The sequence below is a fragment of the Lentinula edodes genome, assembly GCF_021015755.1.
Source record: "Lentinula edodes strain Le(Bin) 0899 ss11 chromosome Unknown C8R40scaffold_23, whole genome shotgun sequence".
Classification (NCBI taxonomy): Eukaryota; Fungi; Basidiomycota; class Agaricomycetes; order Agaricales; family Omphalotaceae; genus Lentinula; species Lentinula edodes.
Genome location: NW_025764329.1, coordinates 409,845 through 427,400, shown reverse-complemented (window position 1 = coordinate 427,400; position 17,556 = coordinate 409,845). Strand labels below are relative to the sequence as shown.

Genomic DNA, 17,556 nt, shown 5'->3' with positions numbered 1-17,556 from the left:
AGCTCCACCCGTAGGTGTTCTCCCAGGACGGAACAGCCGGTCCCGATGGTAAATCATCCCAGGGATGCAAATCAGATATTAAAACTGCTTATATTGAACTCCTTTTGGTGTTCATCGATGGATATTTCCGTTCTTTGCTTAAGTAAAGTCTGCGGGGCTCTGCGGGGATCCCGCTTGATAGTGAGTAATTGTAAATTCCATTCCAGTCCGTTCTGCTCCCACAGATCGGAGAAAATTCGTCGGTTATAAGACAGCTTTACTTTGGTCATTCAAAGTTAGTTATTCTTCAATGACCTCCTTACAACTAGATGGAGATGTTGCGTTCGTCACAGGTGCAGCTTCAGGTCTGTAGCGATTTGTTCTGGCTGATTCGGTTGACTCTGTGCACTGATTCAGTTTTGACCGCAAACAGGATTCGGGTTGGCCATAACGAAGGCACTTGTTTCGAAGGGGTGCGGATTTCGATCACCTTTCTACCGCATATACTACTTTACTGAGCAGCCATGATCGACACTACAGTGCTAAAGTCATTATGGTTGACATAAATCAGTGTGACGACGTAGCATCCGAGCTGAACAACAAAGCTAGCAAAACGTGCGATTCGCAGAATGATACGGATTCAACTTGCTAACCTCTACCAAGTGTTGTTATTGCCCGAAAAGCCAATACCACTTCCTGGGAACAGCAATATGCTGCATATGAGGCTGGAAAAGAATTATTCGGCCACATCGATTATTGTGACTTGTTTCTTGTCCTATTTCGGCGTAACGATCACTGATATTTGTGTTGCTTTTAGTTTTCGCTAATGCAGGGATTGCAGAGCGCCCTTGGCTTCCCAATTTTGACCCAGTGACTGCTGCAGAACGTCCGATAATCAAGCCCGATATAACGACGTTGAATATTGATCTCATCGGGCAGCTCTACACAGCTGCTTTGGCACTGCAGACGTTTGAACGTCAAAGCACAAACAAACACGGTTTCAGAGGAAAGCTCCTTATGACTGCTTCTGTCTATGGATTTTTCCCCAGTGCGATCATGCCAATGTATGCTTCTGCCAAAGCAGCGATCGTGAATTTCACTAGGAGTGCAGCTATAATGTATGCAGAGAAGGGTATAACTATTAACACTAGTAAGTGATTATCTAAAGATAGTATTAGAAGGGTTAGTCTCACCGTGAAACAGTTGCTCCCAGCATGGCTGGTGAGTTTTTGAATATTGATATTCAGTGTGTCAGGACTGAGTTATACATATATTAGCGACAAATATTGCGGGTCCACCGGAAGTATCAGCTGAATTCATGAAAGGTTTCAGTGAAGACGACTTGTGCACCGTTGAGTTTGTTGTCGAGCAATACATGGTAAGTGCCCCGCTTCGATCAATCTAGTTTTCGGTCTTAATCAATTCATCTCCATAGTCGCTCTTGGGTGATAGCAAAGATAGTGGACGGGTCATTGCCATTAGTGGGACACAGGCCTGGGATCAACCGAGGGATAATTTTAACTACGAGGCATGCAAGTCTGCCATTAGCATTATAGATGCGCAGCTTGCCAAGGCTTTTGCTTCAATGTAATGAGTAGAATGCTCTGCTTGCTATGACAAAGAAGTTCAATATCGATGTGAGTATATCAGCATGTGAAGCGGAGGTCAATGTCCGGATTCCTTATGTATATATAGTATGTATACCTCTTCTGTCTTTTCCACAACCGTTTAGAACACTATGAGCACGAAATCTGAAAGCACAGAACCTAAAGGTGAAGATAGATTCTGCAACTTTTCTTCGATGCTGATGAGAACGTACTTATATGTATAAGTACTTCCGGTGAATTTTGGGCTGTTGGTGTTCCCGACGTTCCAGGTAGGCGATTCCCCCGCATAAAAATGAATATTGATCAATTCGGATTCAGGCGCTGGATGCGTTTGGCCCACTGGACGTTCTCAATCTGCTGTCTCTGAGTTTTCCGATGAACCTCAGCATCATCGCTCGAACTCTGGAGCCAGTCTCTACCAAACCTCGAGACCCTTCTCTGAATCCTTTGAGGTCAAACTTTGGGGAATCAGTTATGCCCACACATGATTTCACCAATGCTCCTCCCCTCGATGTACTGATTATCCCTGGAGGGTACGGTGTTCTGGCAGACGATCTCGATCCCTTGCTTGAATTCGTCAGACGCACGTACCCTACCCTCAAGTACCTTCTCACAATCTGCACCGGCTCTTGGATAGCCGCACGTGCCGGAGTTTTAGACGGGAAACGTGCCACATCAAACAAGAATGGTTGGGCGATGACAAAAGAAATTGGGCCGAATGTGAAGTGGATAGCACATGCTCGATGGGTCGTCGATGGGAACATATGGACAGCGTCCGGTGTCACTGCAGGAATGGACTCAGCTCTTGCATTTGTCGAGGAGGTATATGGGAAGGATCAAGCACAGAAAATTGCGGGAGAGATGGAGTATGAAAGGCATGAAGATCCTTCTTGGGATCCTTTCGCAGACAAGTACAATCTGCCTAAAGATACAGCATGAAATGTTGTAGTCGAGTTACCTTTATAAATTCTTTCGTTTAATATGCGTACACGATTCTGTTAGGAAAGAAAAGCAAATTAGTACTTAAGATGAGGATGAACAGACAAAAGCGTGGCCTTCCGAAAGCGCCTAAACAGACGCCTTCGTGCGATTTCGGATGCCAAAGTTCCCACAACCTCGATTTACGCTCTTTCTGAAACTATGGCCTCTAGACTTGCTGTCGGCAACTTGAGGGCTGCAGGTGGGACTAGGAATGTTTTGTTCATCGACAGTGACGTTGACCTCCCTAACTAGCTCGGCCCAGGGTGGTCGCTGCAGTACAAAATGCATTTCCTTCGTACGTGTTGTAACACGCCTATTTTTTGAGGTTCTCATGTTTCGGTTTTAGGCGTTCTATGAGTTCCTCCAATCCCCCACCTCCTTCCGAACGCGCCTCGGAAATTATTAACAAACTTCCTTCGTCACCTAACCTCATCACGAAGACTGGTACCGCTCTTCTTGGAACCGGTTTGGCTGCTGCTGCAATCTCTCAGGAGCTGTATGTGGTGAATGAGGAAACTATCGTTCTCATTGGCTCTGCTATGTTCCTTGCTTTCATGGCCAAGGTGCGTGTTATATATGACAATCTTTTTATCAATTTCGATGTTTTTGCCGTAGGCTCTCCGTGAACCCTACGCCAACTGGGCCGAAAGTCAGGTACAAAAAATCAAAGGTGTTTTGGATACAGCTCGGGCAGAGCATACTCAAGCTGTCAAAGACCGTATCGACTCTGTTGGCCAAATGAAGGATGTTGTTGCCCTCACCCAAAGCCTTTTTGCTCTTTCCAAAGTGCGTTCTCGGAAAAAACACTTCCTCATATTTTCTGCTGAACAAATGGCACAGGAAACCGCTCAGATTGAGGCTGAGGCATTCGTTCAAAAGCAGAAGGTGGTTATGGCATCTGAGCTCAAGTCTGTCCTTGACAGTTGGGTACGCTACGAGCAACAGCAGAAGGAGAGTGAGCAGGCGGATCTCACCAAATCTGTCATTGACAAGGTCCTGGCCAACTTAAAGGACGAGAAGACACAGCGGGATCTCCTTTTATCGGCGGTCGCAGAGGTTGAGCGTAAGTCTGATTTGCATTCCGTCTCGTATGTCCTAGTGGTCTAATTCTCGAACTTTAGAGATGGTCAAGAACAAGGCTGTATAATCGTTCAGAAACTAGATACATACGACTGCGAATTCAATCGTCTTTCCATCTTTACCTCCTGAAGTCCTCGTGCTCTTCAGATTATGCTTTCCCGGTCAACGTCCAGCCCGCCGTGTCGGATCTCATTCTAATCTCTCTGGTCTGAGCAAATGCCCTTCTCTGTTAAGTTGAGTTGTTTCTGCGACGCTTATGCAAAATTGGCCTACTTTCAATACTACATGCATCACAAGCCATCATATGGCTAAGCCTCTGTCAGTATAGTCATCTGTTTCAGTACGTCGTACATGTCATCTTTGGCTTTGGGCCCTTTTGTTACATCCATCTTCACGTTGAGGGCTTCCCTTCTAGTGGAAAGGACGCAGTCATAACGTGCATTGAGCTTAATCTCCATGTACATATCTCTTTAACGAGTCCTTGAGGCCCATACATATCCACCAATAGCATGGTGATATTCCATCTGGCTTCTCAGACGTCTGTCAATATGAGTGGTTACGATCATACTTGATTCCATCCAATCATTCTGAAGATCACTGGATTCCCTGAGCAGCAAACTAGAGCAAGCTGTAGCAAAGGTGAGTTACGCTTGATTTTACGGGCTTCGAACTCCTTCAAAATTTGGTTTCCAGGATTCTCTTTGAATCTCGCAGTGTGCCCACCTCTGAAAGGTTGGGTTAGGGAAAATTTCGACGTTAACATTTATCTTCTGGGACCTGGAATCTACTGTCAGTCTACTTCCTACTTCATCTCTGTCTCCTTCCTTGCTCACATGAACAACCTGAGGCCACCTGAAACGCTAAGCCAATCTTGTACCCCTATCGTCTGACAATCCCAATCTGTTTGAGATATGTATGTACTTTACCCACTTTGGTTTTTCGTGGCTCTCTACTGCCGTTTTGGACCGCGTACTACTTATATCAACGACCCACGATAAAATTCTTCACCTAAGTATCAGAAAGTCGAATTCTCCTTGTTGCCACTGGTAACCAAACAGTTTTTATTAATTAATTACTTCCTCCCCCTACTACATACTTAAACTCTGACATCCGTTTTGGGGACTCTTTCATTGATTTATAACCCCCCGTCCCCTTCACTGCATTGAATGCTGACACGGTGGTCACATCATCTATGCAGCATCTCGACCTGGTCGTTTCTCTATTTCCCATCCATCATCCCATGCCTAGCTCAGCAAGGTGGATCCTTGCAGAATACCTCAATAGCGAATACATCACCGCAAATCGATTATACTCCCTTTGTCTGTAATGTCACTGGCTCTGATTCCTTTAGCCCCAATTGCCTCGGTGGATGGTGAGCGCTAATCGATGGGTCACTGATATTTCAACTTCATCTCTTCTTCTAGGCAAGTTTCATCGTCTGGAGGAGGAACGATAGTGTCAACTGAAGGTGCAGGCCCTTTCGGTGCAAATATCATTCCCCAAATGTTTTTGCAATTTCGCGGTGAGGATGGTTGGATTTTCCTTGGTCAATCAATTGATTGACCTCCATGCCCGATCTAGCATCGGCGCTGTTTCTCTCTACTTCACCGTCTTCGAATGCGTCGTTTGAAATCGCTGTCTCTGCCGGGAATACATCAGTTTCCGTATCAGCAAATTCCAGCATCGGTGCAGCTGCCATTCTCAATTTACCCGGGAATGAGACTACGACGCTGAGTTTGACGTTCATACCCGGTGAACTGCCTTCCCATTTAGACATCGGGACTATCACAATAACGGTGACAGATAACTCGTATGCGGCTCTTCCCGTCATCTCGCTCTTCACGCAATGCTGATTATTTTATTACTTAAGCTCAATTTCATCGGTCTTACCAACACCAACTTTGCCTCCCACAATTTCCCTCCCTTCATTCATTTCATCTACGTCTTCTCTACTTCCTTCTGGTACATCTACTCCAAGTTCACAATCTTCCGATTCTAGTCATAAGCAACTAGTTACAGACGCTGTGGGTCTTACTGTGGGTCTCGGGCTCGGCTTGACACTTGTCGCATCCCAGGGGGGGTACGTTGTGTAAGCGACGAATATCAACTATAACCAGGGGGGTACACTTTTTGAAGCCGGTCCGGTATCCTGCCGATGGACGGCAGCCACCTGGCAGCCACATCAGAGACATTCCATCGATTATTGTACCGCGTACATACTACGTCGTATGCGATCTCTGTGGAAGTGAGAAGGGTACAACCTTGAATGGCAACTTAACTTCATTCCGAGGGCATCGAGGGTCGAAACAATGTGATATAGCAAAGAATAGAAGGGAAAAAATGAGAAGAAAAGCTGAGAAAGATGAACTCGAGCATCAACAGCAGGTACGATATCATAGTTCTGTTCAAGCTCACAACTCTAATAGTCATCAAAATCATGAATGTTATGGGTTGCTTGTACATAATGGAATATTCACAAGAGTGTTAGAGGTAGATAACTATAGAACTACTCCAACTGAACACGGAATGAACTCAGCTCTGGTCAATGAAAGCAGACAGACATCGGCAGTCCGGCTCTGATGACTAAGGGGGTGAGGTTTGATTTCGCTTAATTTCGGATTGATTCGGACATTCATATAGTCATTTCATCGGATTTCTCGGTCAGGAGCCCCCTGTCGCATCCCTCGGATACTATACATGGAAACGCCGACGCCGGCGACAGGGTGACGCGGACTGGCGACATAGTGGAGACCAACGGACAATTAGTCTTCGACGACGTACGGATAATCAAGATACAACTCGATGGTTTTGAGACCTAATTATCAATATACTTAACATATCCCATAGGAGCGAGATAATTTCGCTATCTTATTTCTATGTACTCGTTGAATCGACGGGCCTGCATTGCTGCGCGCTACGCTTAATACGGACGCGTCAAGGATGTGGAAGTAGCAATTGGAAGAAGCCTACTAATTCAGATACAGATGCGATGTCAATCGGAGGTCTTCAGAGGTCTTCCCGCTCAAAAATTGAGAATACTGCGGTATGTTTTCAGTTGTCATACAGCATTCCAGATTTATCCTTATATGTACGAGGGAAAATACTGTGTAAATCGGTAGAGTCTAGTACATAAAGGATGAAATTTTTCCATGTATATGTATACGTATCATAGTTACTAAACAACTGGCAGAACGTCCACAATTTTCGCCGCGCTGTTGAAGTTATGTATGTACTTAGACCCAATGGCAAGAGCCAAAATCACTCGTAATGGTCTCTCTGGTTCAATATATCTTCTTCACACCACAATTGTCCCCGAGGGTCTCGCTACACCCTCTGATGTATACGCTTTCCTACGCTTTCCAACTCGCTTCCCCTCCGTGTCCTAATAACTATACACTGCTACCGCGTGAAGACTACATTGGGTCCCTCGAAGCCGTGTACTATACAGAGGCGCTTTATATGTTAAAACCTCGATTCAAACTCGCGAAACACACAAAGCACCTCCCTCGTTGAACGCGGTGCTGTCTGAGGACTTTCCCCATCAGCAGCTCCAAGAATAAGGTGAAATGTTGAAATCTTCGACTGCCTGTATCTCGGACGAGAAGCCGTCAATGTCTTTGGCCACCGGTGCAGGCAGAGAAACCAAGAGGATCCACGCAAGGGAGACAGATCCTCTGCAGGGCGAGTTTATGATCCACGACATCGAGAAGTTGGGAAAGTCGTGATCATGCAGAACCATATTGCTCGAACACCCGGACCTTCCGTCAAGGAACTGAGCGACTTGAAGTTGAGACTGGGACAACTTCGAAAGCTGAGTTGGTTGTATAGCGTGAGACAGATTATTCTGGTACTTTGACTGTGAAAGAGCATTAGAGAGTAGTAGGGATGGAGGATCTTGTGTGATTTGAGTCGGAAACGTGAGCTTCGTGGCCACTACTGCTTCGGTGTCTTCTTGCTCTTCCAATGGTGCATGCATATTCTCGACGAAAACATAATTAGATTATCCGTGGGCGGACAACTGAGTTGTGATTGGTAAGATGATTAGCCGAGATCGCGAAAAGGCTAGGGGATGTAGCCTTCAGGATGCTGGAGGTATGCACTACCACAGATTGGGTAGATATTCGAGCGTTCCCGTATTTGTGACATTTCCTGAAAATCAGGAATTGCCATCATACTGGATGGGACGAAGGGGGCTACATATTACGTAAATATAGAGGCGCCCAGGTCTTTTGTGCACGATCCTAGCTAAGCACTTCTCAGCTTTTCTTCTACGGCCATCTCTCTCTGGTTCCGACCTTCAACAGTGAACACATCGCTGTTCCTTCATCTTCTCTGCCCCTGCGACGATATTCCTTCACGACTCTTTGACAACCTAATTGGCGCCTTTCCCAACTTATGGCGCAGCCCGTATTCGATCACCATCCATTGGAACAGTATCTTAGAGGTTTGTAGACAACACTTGAAGTTATTTTCACCAATTTTGAATATCAGGAAATTTCTTCAGAAGCTGGCGAGGCTCCAGAATTAATGCCTGGTGGAGTGGCCGAGTTTTTGCCTCAACCAGAAGACAGAACAGACAACTTTCCCTTTGAAGATGTCACAAATCATGAGACTTGTCCTAATTTCCTGAAAGATCTTGCTCAGGCGAGTCGTCGAATTATCAAATTCCTACCACTGGCTCACTGTATTCGATTTAGACCATACGCGCCATGATATTCACAGAGTCCTCTTCAGCCTTCGTCGAACGTTTCAAGTACAGCGTCATATCCTCGCCCCTACTCTCTCCATCTCTACTTCAACCTCATATTGCCCGACTGCCTCGCTTACCAGGCCACCACAGTCGAGATTCAAGCCTCGGTTCTTCAGAGATTTCACACCGACCTATTCATTCCTTACCCCAAGATCATCAATACTATACTTTCTTTCTGGCTCTCGCACTCGTTACTGTTTTATTTGGTGCCGGTTATTACTTCGCAAGTCTTGTGTTGTTCGGGATTTCAACGTTGCTCTTGTATATATGCAATCCAGAATCTTCATCAAAGTATGATATGACTCCCGTACGTGCTTTGGAATCTTCTAATGCCGCCTTCTCATCATATTCTTGCCAAAGTATTTGGATACACTTAATGATCTTATAGCAGCCGGAAATGTTTGGGACTCGGCAGTCCAAGAAGCCATGACAACACTAGAAAAAAATGAAGAAAAGTATGGAGTTTCTGTACAGATATCACACTCTTGTTTGACACCTCCCTCCAGTACATTAGTAACGCCATTCTCCCCCGCCTCTACTCTTAGAATAGCCCTTCATTCTGCTTTGTTGACGACTCAGAGTCAGTGTGACAATGTTCGCCAACTACTTTCAGCACTTGCATCCCATTCTGAACTGTCACAGATATCAGAAATGTATGCACCTCCCTCCCCGATGCCATTCAAGTCATTTTCTCCCCTCTCTCCTTCTCGACCCTCTTCTTATCCTGAAGCAATACAATTACGAACCCGCACACGCTCTGTTCCGGACTCAGTAGAGAACAAGCGAGCGACTTGGAATGGTTCGTACTCTTATCTGGCCAATGCCGGGAGCCCTTCCCTGCAACTCACTAGACGACGAGAGAAGCGTCGATCGGATCTTTCCGCACTTCTCCAAACGGCAGGCACAACCAGCACCTTGCAACAGAGTCGAAGTGCTCCGGCTACCCCCCTCGTGGAGGAGCAATTGGCAGGCGTTCTAGAAGAACGATCCGGGACAGAGAATGATGCAAGCGGGGCAGCTGCAATCTTTGATCATGATCATGATTCAGAAGAGTATCAATCATTTGGCCCTTCTGCGTTGAGACTGCGCCGAACGCGTACGATTGGAGGTCTCAAAGTTCTAGGAGCATCCACATCACTACCAAGTTCACCTCCTGTGAAATCCACTTTTTCCTCAAGTTCATTGACCAACTTTCCTGCTCGCTCTCCACGTACTTCGCAGTTCGCGACCGTGCCATCGGCCTCCCGTTTTACTGCGATGCAGGCACCAAGGCATCCTTTATCTCTTTCATCACTTAACACAGCATTACAGAATGCTCTAGCTTCGAAACGGTATACATGCTCACATCTTCTCGCTCTGCGATTTGTAGAAGAAGGAGATGACGAGACGTACTGGGAGAACGTGAAGAGTGTTATGATGTTGCTGACTAGTACATTTGCGGATGCGAGTGCACGACTGACGGAGGCTTTGGACTTTGTAGAAGATCAGAGGCTCAATGATGAGACGCCTAGTCCTGGGCCATCACGCGTTGATCTGACTTTTGATGAGACGAAATGGTCCTCTGGGCATAGAAATTCCCATAGAGAGTCGTTCGCGCCTATGCGGAGCGACCTCAGTAGGTTTGCCACCCATGTAGAAGCAATATCGTCTGCTCTGGATGATGCGCGAGAGCAATTAATAGCGTGCGTTGCTGCAATCAAATCCAGCAGACATAGGTCCGAGGCCGATGATGACACAGTCACGACTCCACAGTTGTCAACCTCCGCTGAACCTTTCGTAAGGGAAGAACATCCGGCCCTACAGGCCTATGAGCGACTTCGGCGCGAACTTGGACTTGCTTTGCGTGAATGTGAGCGAGGACGGGAACGTTTATTGGATATCATTTCGCCCCCTCGTCAACATTCAGATGAATCTGAAGATGAAAATTCTTCCCAAATTTCCCCTCATGACCTTCCTACGCTAGGACATGACGCCAGCGACGAATCATCCGACAGACCCGAGTCAATGGCTCCCTTAGAGTATGAGCTTTCTGTCGACCCTGCCGACCCCGTTGCCATCGTCAACTCTTTGGATGATGTTACGTCGCATCTCCTTCTGACATCCACTTCCAAACACTTGCCGCCTCCCGGAATCGAACAAGTTTATGAAGGTGACTCTGGTGCTGCTGGTGTCTACAGGCGAGAACGTTCTAAGCTTAGTAGGGAGGAACGGATTCAGCTAGCTAAGAAGGCGAATGAGGAGGGAGGTCAAAAGCGTCAGTCAGGAGACCAGTCATCATCAATTCCTAGTGAAAGATGGGGTCCTGGAGGTGAAGTTGTTCAGGAATTGAAGGATGTTATCTGGAAGGTTGGAGAAAGGAGACGGAAGATGGTTGACGGCCAGATACATAATGTAGTACCGGAAGCTCCACGGGCATTGGATTAATCGTAGAGAGAGTTCTTGCATTGTATCTATCTGTCATTATTAGTAGTCGTACTTGCTATCCATGTTCAAATTGTTCAAGTCATCTGTCTGTTATTTGAATATTACTCTTTTTAGAATGAATGTCACGTGATTTAACCTACTTCCGTCCAGGGAGAGTGATCAGGAACACGCTGTTTTAAACACTGTTTTGTTTTCTTCTGTCTAAGAGCGGTGATGTCGGATGGTTCCAAGTGAGTGATTGGTTGGTCTCTTTACCTCAATGCAACTCACTGAGGTTCATAGATTGAGGGATTCCTGGAGCAATGCACTAAATGACGCCGAAACACGCTTCAAACACTTACTTTCTGCTTCCTTCAGTGAATGGAAGCGTGTGTCGACATCTGTAGATCCTGCAGTCAACAGAAAAGGCAAAGCAAAGGTCTCTTCGTTACCAGAACTATCCAATGTCATTGTTCATCGACATTCAAGTAAATCCGGAGATGATATCTACAGACTCATACTCGACGTTCCGGCCGAGGAGGAAATGGTCACACTTGAGCCCTGGAGAGCAGTTCTTACTACTCCAGAGCTTCGGCAAGAGTGGGACCCTGCAGTAGTTGATGCTCATTTGGTGGAAATGTTTAATCAAGACACACGAATATCCAAGACGAACTTCACGTTGGGTTGGCCTGCGAGGTAAGTGTTGATGAAATAATGATATTCTGAAGAGTTGCTGATAGGCCAAGTCCTCGAGATGCTGTCACAATTTCACGGACAATTCATGACGCCACGACTGTTATTGACATTACCACTTCCCTACCACGGTCTTCGGATGAGCCTGCTTACCTCCGTCCCTCCCCCCCGTATCTCAGATCGAATGTATCATGTACGTCTTGACCTACCTTCGCACAACCAATGATTGATGTGGTTGAAGTGCTTGCTTGGTGTATACAACATATCAAACCTTCCCAGCCACCGTCAGAGTCGAAGCGCAAATCATCACCCGCTGGGATAATACGTGTAACTTGTTTCTGGCAGCATGACCTCCGCGCTATGTGGAATATTGGATCCTCCTCAAGCGTCGTTCAGCAGCTTTCAACGATGATAATAGGTCTGCTGAAAACGGTTACCAAACGAGCTACTCGCATTCCCAAACTTGTCGGTTATGGCAATGGCATAACCATTGAAAAGATCCGCTTTCAAATTGACAGGGAGGCGTTGACTATCGAGTACTCAGTCATACCCGAAGATGACAGTCACACAGATCAATCACGAGGATTCGAAGATCTTCTTGTTCTTCGGGACCAGCGACGTCTAACTCGGGCCATAGAATGTGTCTTGCCTTCTGTAGAAGGCTGGGATGTACAACTCACCACAAAAGCTTCGTCCGAAGAGGTCGAGAAACTTCCATGGGCTGCACATGCGACACGTAGTACCTCATATAATTCATCGTCGGATTCACCTTTGGATCTGGTTGTCCTCCGTTTAACTCATGCGCCTCTAATTGACGACCATTCCGTCTTGAAAGTCAAAGTCGTAATCGAAATTTCGGGTCCCTCCAGTGGATTGCGGTTGAACGGAGTTCCTCAAAGCATTAAGGAGCCTGAAGAGCAGCGTGATCCTTCTTCCTATGCTGCAGCCCAGTCTATTATGCTCGACGTCGGAAGTGCAGCAGACGTCAGTTTACCGTCGTCATCATCTGTTCATGGATCTAGTGCTACCAGCTTTGCCTCATCGTCATCTGCGCCTCCATTGATCCGCGTAGCAACGGAGAGGAGTATAGGAGCTGAAAAGACCATCTTATCGAGGATAAAGAGAAATTACATCTACTTTTCTTCGTTGCTTCAAGAACCCGAAGCGAAATGGAAGCGTAGTAAGTGTTTGTTTCCAACTAAGTATCTTACTTTATATTCATTACATTATATATATAAGCTACGGAGGCCCGTGGTGTCACGATAACCCAGCTTGATTCCATAGATCCGACATTAGTTGTTTACCGAGCTGAGGCTGCGTTTGTCGGCGTCGGGCTCTGGGATCTCTATAGTGCTGTTGTTTCTCCGGGCGCCAGAAATTTCTGGGACAAGCAGCATGAAGACGCTACACTTCTTGAAGATGTTAATGATCTCACCGAACTGTGGCATATAAAGACAAAACCTGCATGGCCTGTAAAGTATGTTCGTAGTGCTTCTGCCACATTATGTTGCTAAACATACCCACGGTCAGTGGTCGGGATTCTGTCGTTCTGAAGACAGTCTACAAATCACCTACCGCAATACACGTCTTCTCCTTCTCAGCGGATGACTCGCACCTATTTCCCAACATTCCATCAGTGGATCCCAATGTTATTCGAACACAAGTAGATCTACAAGGATGGGCTATCGAAGCCTTGTCGCCAAATACGACATTATTGACCCTCCTGGAGCAATCGGATCCCAAAGGCTGGACGAACAAAACTTCAATTCCCATTCAAATGATCAACGCTCTCGCTGGTATTGGAGAGTTCGCTATCAAATTCGGTGGTCCACCCATTGTCACACGGCTTGCTGGTGCTAAGGCGAATGACTTGCGATATGATCATGAACGATTCAATTTCAGATTGGAATATGAGCCACATGCTAGTCGGAGAATGGTGGGTGGATCACCTACTGATAATTCAGCGGCAACGTCGACCTCGACTACTTCCGACGAAAATTCCAGTACACCTACCTCTCCAGTGATCGAATGCGAAATACGATGCGATATGGATACTTGGGGACATTCATTGGATATTGTGGTGGATCCGCCCCCGCAGTCGATTTCTTGTTTGAGACGACACAAACTCTCAGACGAGGGGGGTGGGCTGTGGCTGACGATTACCCATGATGCAGTGTTTGTCGATGATGAACGGCTTCAGGTGATCGTCAGACGTGGCCCAGGTAAAGAAAAGGGTCTTGTGATGGTGAATGGAGCCAAAACTAGTGTTGATATTGAGGAACTTCCCGAACATGAGATAAAAACTTTGGTACGGAGGAAACGCATTAAACCGCCTCGAATCCCATTGGATCAGCCTCCGGTAATGGGCGTTATACGGAGACGCCGGGCGGAGTGGGATGCTGATGTGTTGGATTCCCCAACGTCCGAGAACGTATTGAATACTGACGGAGCTTCCAGTACCTTGCCTAAGGTATCCAGTCCGCTTGCAAGATTTTTCACGTACGCAGTCGATCAAGCTACTGCCACTACTCAGCAAACTATCGCAGCTATTTCCCCTATGGCAGCGGGAGCAAATGACGCGCTACTTTCTTCGTCCAAGCTCCCGATGCAATACGTCCTTGATGCCCTGTCCTGGACACAGAACTATCACTGTAGCACCACGCCCCAAGCTGGCTGGGCTCCTGTGAATGACAAAGGGCTTTCAGTTCGGCGGAAGCTCGTTTCCGATATATCTCCCGTCATTCCGATACACAAGGGAGAGAAAGTCATTGAGGGGATATCTGCGGAGGAACTTGTAGCAGTTATCACCGAACCTGACTGTAGGAAGAAGTGGGATGACAGGTTCGATTCGGAAACGGTGTTTGAGTCATATGGAAGTGGATGCAAGACGAGTTTTATGGTGTCCAAAGGCGGATTTCCATTCCGGGATCGAGGATTTTATATTGCGTTCGTGGTGGCTCGAGCACAAGGCTCCCCCTTGGGATCTATGCGAAATACAGACACTGGGACCCCTGGAAGTGGTTCCGGGGACGCTAGCGGTAGAACTGGTTGCCGCAATGCAATTTATTGCGTGTCTACTTCTTTTAGTCCCGACTCGGTTAGCCAATTTTCTGCTGCAAAGTATAATCAGTACGGATTGCCCATCGGGCGGGTGTACATAGATGCGTGGATTCTGGAAACATTGGACCCTTATACGAAAGAGAATTACGCTGTCCCGTCGTCGAAGTGTACACGACTAGTTGCAGTGGATTATGCTGGGTCTCTTCCTGCGGCCATGAACTCACTCATTAATACCAATATTCCCCGTGCTATTCTTACTGTGGAGTCCTACGTCAAGAGTATCTCATCAATGCCTATCACACGTTTACCTGCCGCTGGTTTTATACTGGCTGATAGAAAAGACGACGATGTGGAGGCCGAAACATATGCTAAGTTCGGATGGAAATTGCGCAAACGGGACGAGTACAAGACTTTGTTGCGAACGAAGTACGATTCTTCTTCTAGGGTTTATACCAGTTCAATTTTCGTAGATTATCCTGGCGGGGCTAAATCTGAAAATCTCTCGGCGGGAGGCAAGGCATCTAGGAGTAATGTTTCTTTGAGTCCTACACGACAGTTTCCCCTTGAAAAGCAGGTCACGCCACGCGCGAGCAGGGTGGAGCTAAACACTCTTCCTGAGTCTTCATCTAGTGACTCCAGCCTGCATACCATTCAAGGTGTGATCTCAACTTCAGCATCATCTCCGTTATCCGCACCAATAACCCCAACCAAATTTTTGCCCTCGTCCACACCGCCCTCTTTCTCAAACATTGCATCCTTGTCATCTCTCTCATCCATGACCCATTTATCTACGAATGGCACCTTTAACAGCTTGAATAACATTAACAATGTCAATCTAACTCAAGCCATGCCAGGCCAACGCGAACGCACTGCCTCCGTGTCGAACTCAGGCTTCCGCGGTCGCTCCTCTTCCGCCTTTACCCTCAAAGGCGAGGTTAGGCATACTACGGACCTGCTGGTAGGCGAAGTCGTAATAGATTCGAAACTTTATCCTGAGGGATATATAATTACATTAAAATCCAAGACTCTGAAGATTACCGGGAAGGAGGGGAAGGGGGTCAAGGAAGGAGAAAGGCGTGACGAATCTAAATCGCCACCTCGGGCAAATGATAGTTCTATAACCAAGAGTTCTGCTAACCTTAACGCCACACCGATCAATTTGGATTCGCTCTTCTCAAGCTCGACCTCATACTCGACTGGCGTCGCAACTAAAGCGTCGATCTCCCCTTCCTCGCCATCCATCCCTCCAGCATCAAACTCAAATCTGAATTCCGACTCTGAACTCCTCGAACACCAACTTCCCCTTTCCTACACCCTCCACACCATCCCATTATCCCCGCTTCATTCCTCGGGTTCCGGGATGGGGACGGGGACAAGTTCCGATTCGCACTATACTTACGACTACGAATCTGAGTCTCCTACGAGACATTTACTCAAACTAACGCTGCCTACTGCGCAGTATTGTGTTTCTACGATACAGGATCCATTAACGGGCGAGACACAAGTTGCGCCACCAAAACCGAGTTGGTTACTTGAGATGGAGGAAGGGGGCGCTGTTGTGTATGTTGAAGTTAAACCTGTGCAAAAAGATGCTGATGGCGTTGGGATGGTAAAGGGTAAAGTGTGGGTCGTTGATGGAAGAAATGGTGTAAATGATTCTAAAGTCGGTCATGACACAAAAAATAAGGTATGGAATGCGAAGAGGAATATTTGGGAGGTAGCGGTTGTTGGTGAAAAGGAGTCATTGACGACGTTAGGAAGGGAGGAGCTGTTAGATGACAGGGTGTCGAAGATGAGTATACTTTTGAGGTCAGTGTCCCGTTCGCTATCTTTTTTCTACCTCCATGGCCTTTGGCGTCAAGTTTGCTTTCGGTATTCTCCAATCTTTTTTACTTTCATTGATCTTCGATGAACTTCATGTCCATTCATTACCGACCTCATTACTCAGAGCGACAAATGAATCGGAAGCGCTTCCTGATGATCTCAAAACGCCTGTCGGAATCGCAGATAGTCTTCTCGATGCGAAGACAGCGGATGTGTACGGTCAAATGATTGTGGCAGATGGAATGGATCGACAGTCTTTAGGCGATTCGACAGAGGTCAGTAGCTCCAGAACCGAGAGCGGGACAAGTGACGGTGTGGTGCAGCAGGGCACGGTAAGTTGACTACCTTTCTTGCTACTTGTTGTGGTTTGTACTGACTGTGTTTGTTATCTTTTCCTCTCCCCCTGTTGAAATGAAATCAACAAACGTGTAAACATGTATCGTGTATAACAGCAGGCGCCAGAGCCCCCAGAGACGCCACGACTTAATCTCACGCAGCAGGGAAGCGCTGGTGGAGGCATTTTTTCATTCAAATTCCTCCCGTCGTATCCGTATCCTCTCTCCAGATTTATAACACTCGGAACGGCGACTAATATCACACCCGCTGAGACTAGTGGTCCCAATGGTTCCTCGGGTGGGAATATGAATACAACTGGTGGTGGAAAAGTTGCGGTTATGGGACCGAAACTGAGGAAGACGAGTGACAGCGTTGAACGACCCACAGTGGCTAATCCCACGAGACTGTATCCGGTGTCAACTTTGATGATCGTTGCACTTATTGCGTTTCTAATTGGTTCCCTGTTTCGCTCGTTGCTTTCGCCTGCTGATTTTGTGTACGTGGTGAGGGATCTCGGGGAGGCAGCGGATGCACAAATTCTGGGTGATGTGGCTGGTACTGGAACTGGATGGAGAGAAATGCGGAGGTTATTTGAGATCAAGTATGTTTTTGCTGGATGGGATTTTCAAGTTGCAGTGGTGAGAAGGCATTAATGCGAGGCAAAGAATATATAGTACATAAATGTATAATGATAACGGTCCATAGAGTACTGTAGAATACTAGTTTTCATGTAGCGATATATTGATTTTTTGTACAGACAATTTTGACCAAAAAGGCAAAAAGCAGTGCAAATTTGGACGCCGTAAGCACCGGAGCAGTGGACCATTTGGCTATCATTTTGAC

The 17,556-nt window shown here is 46.7% G+C and overlaps 6 protein-coding genes across 6 annotated transcripts; all 6 read left to right on the top strand.

The window, feature by feature from the left end:
* Positions 1-289: 289 nt before the first annotated feature.
* Positions 290-1,570, top strand: C8R40DRAFT_1171966 (NAD-P-binding protein; the record flags this gene model as incomplete). The annotated part of the gene is made up of 8 exons (XM_046231798.1): positions 290-344; positions 413-452; positions 520-594; positions 643-737; positions 797-1,129; positions 1,183-1,200; positions 1,257-1,357; positions 1,415-1,570. The coding sequence occupies 8 exons, from the start codon at positions 290-292 to the stop codon at positions 1,568-1,570; spliced, it is 873 nt and encodes a 290-aa protein (XP_046085140.1).
* C8R40DRAFT_345624 (class I glutamine amidotransferase-like protein) lies at positions 1,326-2,637 on the top strand. The gene is made up of 5 exons (XM_046234788.1): positions 1,326-1,357; positions 1,415-1,616; positions 1,675-1,751; positions 1,812-1,855; positions 1,905-2,637. The coding sequence occupies exons 3-5, from the start codon at positions 1,718-1,720 to the stop codon at positions 2,523-2,525; spliced, it is 699 nt and encodes a 232-aa protein (XP_046085139.1). The 5' UTR covers positions 1,326-1,357; positions 1,415-1,616; positions 1,675-1,717; the 3' UTR covers positions 2,526-2,637.
* Positions 2,638-2,647: 10 nt separating this feature from the next.
* C8R40DRAFT_1110994 (ATP synthase) lies at positions 2,648-4,139 on the top strand. Its single transcript, XM_046228341.1, has 5 exons — positions 2,648-2,862; positions 2,914-3,130; positions 3,183-3,353; positions 3,408-3,630; positions 3,689-4,139. The coding sequence occupies exons 2-5, from the start codon at positions 2,921-2,923 to the stop codon at positions 3,712-3,714; spliced, it is 630 nt and encodes a 209-aa protein (XP_046085138.1). The 5' UTR covers positions 2,648-2,862; positions 2,914-2,920; the 3' UTR covers positions 3,715-4,139.
* A 674-nt stretch (positions 4,140-4,813) lies between these two features.
* Positions 4,814-5,740, top strand: C8R40DRAFT_1048376 (uncharacterized protein; the record flags this gene model as incomplete). The annotated part of the gene is made up of 4 exons (XM_046224497.1): positions 4,814-5,019; positions 5,072-5,169; positions 5,229-5,457; positions 5,518-5,740. 4 exons carry the CDS (start codon positions 4,814-4,816, stop codon positions 5,738-5,740), a joined length of 756 nt encoding a protein of 251 aa, XP_046085137.1.
* Positions 5,741-7,878: 2,138 nt separating this feature from the next.
* On the top strand, positions 7,879-10,948 carry C8R40DRAFT_1110984 (uncharacterized protein). The gene is made up of 5 exons (XM_046228340.1): positions 7,879-8,091; positions 8,152-8,291; positions 8,345-8,704; positions 8,758-8,852; positions 8,904-10,948. The coding sequence occupies exons 1-5, from the start codon at positions 8,043-8,045 to the stop codon at positions 10,819-10,821; spliced, it is 2,562 nt and encodes an 853-aa protein (XP_046085136.1). The 5' UTR covers positions 7,879-8,042; the 3' UTR covers positions 10,822-10,948.
* Positions 10,949-10,960: 12 nt separating this feature from the next.
* C8R40DRAFT_1110981 (uncharacterized protein) lies at positions 10,961-17,498 on the top strand. Its single transcript, XM_046228339.1, has 8 exons — positions 10,961-11,051; positions 11,104-11,496; positions 11,547-11,686; positions 11,735-12,673; positions 12,733-12,970; positions 13,024-16,362; positions 16,502-16,709; positions 16,830-17,498. Exons 1-8 carry the CDS (start codon positions 11,035-11,037, stop codon positions 17,364-17,366), a joined length of 5,811 nt encoding a protein of 1,936 aa, XP_046085135.1. The 5' UTR covers positions 10,961-11,034; the 3' UTR covers positions 17,367-17,498.
* The last annotated feature ends 58 nt before the right edge of the window (positions 17,499-17,556 follow it).